General features: G+C 27.7%; 1 protein-coding gene across 2 annotated transcripts in view; it reads left to right on the top strand.

Moving 5' to 3' along the window:
* The window catches only part of LOC107493734 (uncharacterized), a 32,897-nt gene extending 29,462 nt beyond the window's left edge, over nt 1–3,435 (top strand). Inside the window, exons 8-11 of one of the 2 annotated variants that reach the window (XM_016114789.3) lie at nt 1,915–1,983; nt 2,733–2,819; nt 3,091–3,155; nt 3,268–3,435. In XM_016114789.3, coding sequence (XP_015970275.1) covers nt 1,915–1,983; nt 2,733–2,819; nt 3,091–3,155; nt 3,268–3,382 — 336 coding nt within the window. In that variant the 3' untranslated portion in view covers nt 3,383–3,435. The remainder of the gene's footprint in view (nt 1–1,914; nt 1,984–2,732; nt 2,820–3,090; nt 3,156–3,267) is intronic. The other variant, XM_016114791.3, reaches the window with a different exon arrangement.
* The last annotated feature ends 2,173 nt before the right edge of the window (nt 3,436–5,608 follow it).

Genomic DNA, 5,608 nt, shown 5'->3' with positions numbered 1-5,608 from the left:
TATCACTTTTTCTATCAATTACTCTTTCTAAATGCTTAAACAATGCATCTTCCACCAGCATTATTTATTATATCTACACTTTTGCTTTTTTCAACTTTTTTTAATGATCGTCTGTCTCAGAAACACCTTCTAGTGAGGGGCTCAATTGAACTTTTCAATTAAGATTCTGCTAAGATGTTGTGTATTTACTTATTATTTTTTAGAGTTACTTTGTTGCTCTCAGCCTCTCAATGTTCTTTCTACTCTGTTGGTCTACCTCATAATAAAAACACCTAATAGTTTCAAAATGGCTCTTTTAATAATAATACTAATAATAATAATGATAATAAATCATTTTTACCTTTCAAAACATGCTATTATTAGTCTTTTAATTTGTGATTGCTTTTAATTAATAAATTAATTTGTTTGATTTTGTTGTTGTTTAGAAATATTAAATATGAAAATAAAAATTAACCTTTAAATATTTATTTATAATTTTTGTTTATTTTGTTAATTTAACACGTTATATATATTGTTAAACTTTTATATTTATTTATTTTTACCACTTTATATTTATTAACTAACTACTAGCATTTTTTAGATTTTTTTTATTTTTTCATATTATCATTAGCTCACTTTTGTTTCTCTTTAAATTTTTTCTATTTTTTATTAGTATTTTTTTTTTAATTTTTATAGGTAGATAAAAATTTAAATAGATAAGATTTCTCTAATAAAGTTTTACATTTAATAGTTTAATTTTATTTAAATTGGTTAGACTATTAAATCTCTAAACTAATCACTCAACTAATTCATTAACAGATCTGGTTCTCAGAATTTTGTTTACAAATTATAATAGTTAATTATTTAAGTCATAGTTTAAAACTATGATAATAGATCCTTTTAGGTTACGACTTTATAAAACTATAAGTATAGAGTCTTTTAGGGCATGTTTTGAAACCTTGAGTAAAGACACTTTTAAGTAACAGTTTTATAAAACTGTGACATAGACATTTTAGGTCACGCTTTAAAATTATAATCATAAATACTTTTTGGTCATGGTTAAAAATGTGACTATAAAACCACAACTATAGAATGCTTTAAAGTCACGGTTATATAAAGTGGTGATCATATATTCTTTTAGGTTACTCATTAAAATTATCATGATCATAGAATCTTTCGGTTACGCTTCAAAACCATAAACACGGACTATTTTAAATGATGTTTCAAAACTTTGACTATAAATTATTTTAAGTCATAGTTTAAAACAGTGACTATAAATCTTTTTAAATTACGATTTTTAAAAATTTATGACTATAAATACTTTCAAGTCACGGTTTTTAAATATGACAATAAAATGCATGACCTAAAACCTTAAATAATTTTATTAACAAAGAGTCACCCTTCAAAAATGTAATCATAAACATTTATGGTCATGATTATAAAATAAACCATGAACAATAAGTTTTTTAGGTTAGGATCAAAAACAGTGATCATATATAGAGACTTTTAAGTCATAGCTTTTAAATTTGATTAAAAAAACTAAGAAAACTATGGCATAAAACCTAAAATGTTGTAGTGAGTTCTAGTAAAAATGTTAGTTTATTCTTGTGTGAGTAAGTCCAACTTGAAAATATATTATAAAAATTCACTGGATAAATTATGGAAGAACTTGATTTCTTCATGTGTGTCTCTATCTATGTGTTGAATCAAGAAATTGTACGTTTATGGAGCACTTAGTTATATTGTGTTCCATCAATAATACGACAAATATCAAGAATTTTAATTTTATAATAATAAAATTCGGTACTTTTATTTAAAGTGTCATTCCATCATCACAAATAACCTTACTCTAGTTTCTTCTTTTTCAGCAATACCGTATATCTGTGTGTCTAAACTTTATAGTAAACGTTTAATTTGTATTCTATCCTATATTAGGTACTTGCTTTTGCGGGCTTTGCTGCATGTGGCCTCATCTTTTACACACTTGCTCCTTTTGTTTTAAAGGTCTGTTTCGTTGAATGGGCTAATCTTACCATACTACTCCTTTCTCCAAATGAACAAGACATATTTGCATTTTGAGCTAGGGATTATTCAATACTTATTGCAAAACTGTGTATCATCTTATTGATTTTGGACTAGCATTTATGTTTTGCTTCATTATATTATAGAATATAGTTTTGCTTCTAACATTGTCCCACCATTATTGAAAAGAGTGAGACGGACCTTAACTCTCCTGCCTGAAAGTCACGCTTAACATTACAGTTAAGCAAAATAGGTAACAATGAAAGAAAAATGGAAATTGGGAAATAAAAATCATCCCCTCCAATCTCTTTCTCATTTCCATCACCATTTTAGAAGCATTATGGGTTCTCAATCTTTTCAATCTACCCATTTTTATAGAATTTAAATCTTTTAAAGTAAAATAATCTGCGAAATGATAAAGTAAAAACATTAATTATTATTAAATTTGTAATTCTTATCAATGTAAATTTTACTATTTTAATTTAAGAATAATTAATTTTTTATTTTATGATTTTACCAATTTTTTTACTTTAAAAAATTTAATCATGTTAATTGTTTATCTTAAATTTAGTGATGGAACAATATTGATATTATTTAAAATTCTTTTGAATTAAAATGAGATATTTGAAATATTAGAGAATGAATTAAAACTTAACTTGGGAACAGAATATTACTTTATCCTTATATTATTCAGATGAACATCTTTTTGAGTGGAATTTTTCTCCGTGCAGTTGAGTGGGGCAACAATGTTCAATCTTTCTGTTCTAACTTCTGATATGTGGGCAGTGGTTTTCAGAGTTTTCTTATATCACCAAGAGGTACTACGTTAGGATGTTTTTTTTATACATAATATTTATCCTGTCATTATTATTATAGAATAAAGTGTAATTTCTTGAAGTATGACTTCCACGTTCTCTAATTCGATGAGTAGTACTAAAAAGTATGAGCCAATTAGGCCATCAATCCATTTGTTGGTTGCAAGTGACATGCTAAATCAGTTGAAGGTTTTATATCTTTGATGCAACGGTTTGTTTATTTCTCAAACATAAAAATACAATGTGACATAATAATGTTGACGTTTAATTGCAGGTGGATTGGCTGTACTTTGTTTCTTTTGCGATTACAGTTGTGGGTCTCATCATTTACTCTCTAATGTATGCAGTGAAATCAATCTTCTTCCAACTTTTTTTCTTTTTGAGTTTTTGTCAATCAAAATAATAGAGTGTTGCTGATTATTATATTGTTACTGTTTTTATTTTTAATCAGAGAGAAGGATCCTGTTCCAGCATCACCGGGTATTGAGGATGGGAATCTGAACACCGAATACCAAATGCTCTGTGATCAAAGCACAGCATCTGTAAATAATTCTATTGCTTCGTGAAGAGATCTAGCTTTGTAAACTTGTTAACAGTAGTAGTTGTTATTTCGTTAGAAGCTCAAAATTGTACTTTATTTATAAGTTTGGTTTAGTTTTAATAAAATAAGCTAATTAATTTTTACACGACGGATGAAGTTGTGTAATACACCAATAAGCCCAATTTGGTATATTCAAGTTCAACTGCGTTTGCTTCTAACGTCTGAGAATATATTAAAATAAGATATCGAGAATAAGATAAAAAAAAAATAGAAACATAAAATTTTGTATTTTTTATTCTATTTAGTGATAAATTAGAATAAATTATAAAAATTTAATTTATTTTTATTTTTTTATTAAAATAATTTGAATAAAAAATATAATAATAAAAAATATAATTATAAAAATTAACAAGAATAATACAAGAAAAATAAAAAATAAAAAATAAATTATATTTTTCGTTAATATCTCTATATCAGGACAGACATAAAATATAATAATTCAATATTTTTAGACATGATATTTCTATTCATATCTCATCTAACAAATACAATTTTATATCTTTATATCTTTATCTTAATGTCCCGTCTCTATAAATAAACGCCGCCTAAATGTGATAGCAGTAAATCTGGTGCAAGAAAATCGTGAGTACCAATTTAATAAAAATAAAAAGACTAGTTCAAACTCTCTTTTCACTCCTATACTAAAACTTTGTCCAATTCTTCAACTTTCATTTTTCTTATTTCACTTTCTTTTATATACTTTTACACTAATTTTAATATTTAAAAATTAAAAACTTTAAAATTTTGAAATCGTTTGATAAGGAATTTAAAAGAATAGATAAATGAATTTTTTCTATTAGACCTCTAAAATACCCGTTCTTAGCAACCTAGGTCACCGGAAAGGATTCCCTACTAGACTTTCAAAGAACTTGTCCTTGACAACCTAGATCAGAGGTTCGAAAACTGAAAGAAACCACCACGCAGGTCACCTTAGTGTTGGATCCTCCAATCTTCCTCATGCAACAAGTGCAGCAAATCACTCACCTCACTTCTCACACAATAAAAAGTGCTTAAAAGCAACTGAAATTTATTCATCAAAATTTATTCCAAATTGTCTCACCAAAGGTTTTTAAATAGACCCGTAACAAACTAGCTAAAAGATAAGATAAGACAACTAATTTAAATAAGATTTGATCTTATTAGATTAGATCAGATTTGATTTAAATTTTAAAATCTTAAAGATATGATAACTAATTTAAATCAGATTTGATCGTATTAGATTAGATCAGATTTGATTTAAATTTAAAATCCCTAACAATACTACTAAGTAATTCAGAAGTAATTCAAATCTTTCAACAAACTCTGACAACAAAACAAATTAAAAATAAATTACTAAAAATTCGAAAATTAATAAAAATTATGTCTCCCATTGAATTTTGAAAAGCTTTATTGGGCTTCTTGTTGTCTTGCCGTAGCCCAATGGGCCTTATGAATTGTTGCCCTTTCAGCACCACTGTTTTTGAGACGGACTCTTGGTCTTCTTGATGCCCAAGAATGGCATGACACAATTCTTCTAGAATTCAGATCCTTGAATATGACAAGATTATCATTCCATCCGTTAGCTCTAAGATGACGAAAATGTCCTCCTGAACACGTATCATTCTCTCCCTCTTCAAAAAGATTCATCCTCGAATATTGAATGAGAAGCGCTTCTTCCCTCCAAGGAATCCAAATCCAATCTATGGGTTCAAATACCATGGTTTGTTGACTCTTCTCTATCCACTGAATTGTGGTTATGTCCCTCATGTGTGCAAGTTCAATCTTTTCAACCATACTTTTACCATCTTGTCCAAGGTGTGAAATTTGTCTTTCTTCCTTTTCATCCCTATTAATGCCTCCATAATGGACCAGCGAATCTACAAAGCCTGGAAAACTTGATATAAAAATACTAGGAATTTCATGATTAGATGTATGAGAAACTAAGGACTCTGTGGATTTTAATGAGACTAATGCACTCTTGTCTAAGCTAGAACTTTCTAGATCTCTCTCACAAGTGTGTTTATTGAACTCAGTTTCTTTTTCGCTCATTGACTCCTCTCGCTCACTATTCTCATCTTTTCTCTCAAATCCCTCGCTTTCAATCAAATATGGATTCTTTTCACTCAAACACTCAATCTCTTTCTCAATTTTTTTTCTCTCATATTCTTCAAATTGTTCACATCCCAAGGACCCAGTTGAGAAATTCTGCACT

The sequence above is a fragment of the Arachis duranensis genome, chromosome 6 (assembly GCF_000817695.3).
Source record: "Arachis duranensis cultivar V14167 chromosome 6, aradu.V14167.gnm2.J7QH, whole genome shotgun sequence".
Classification (NCBI taxonomy): domain Eukaryota; kingdom Viridiplantae; phylum Streptophyta; class Magnoliopsida; order Fabales; family Fabaceae; genus Arachis; species Arachis duranensis.
Note: the sequence above shows the minus strand (reverse complement) of the source record. Positions and strands in the feature narration are given on the sequence as shown.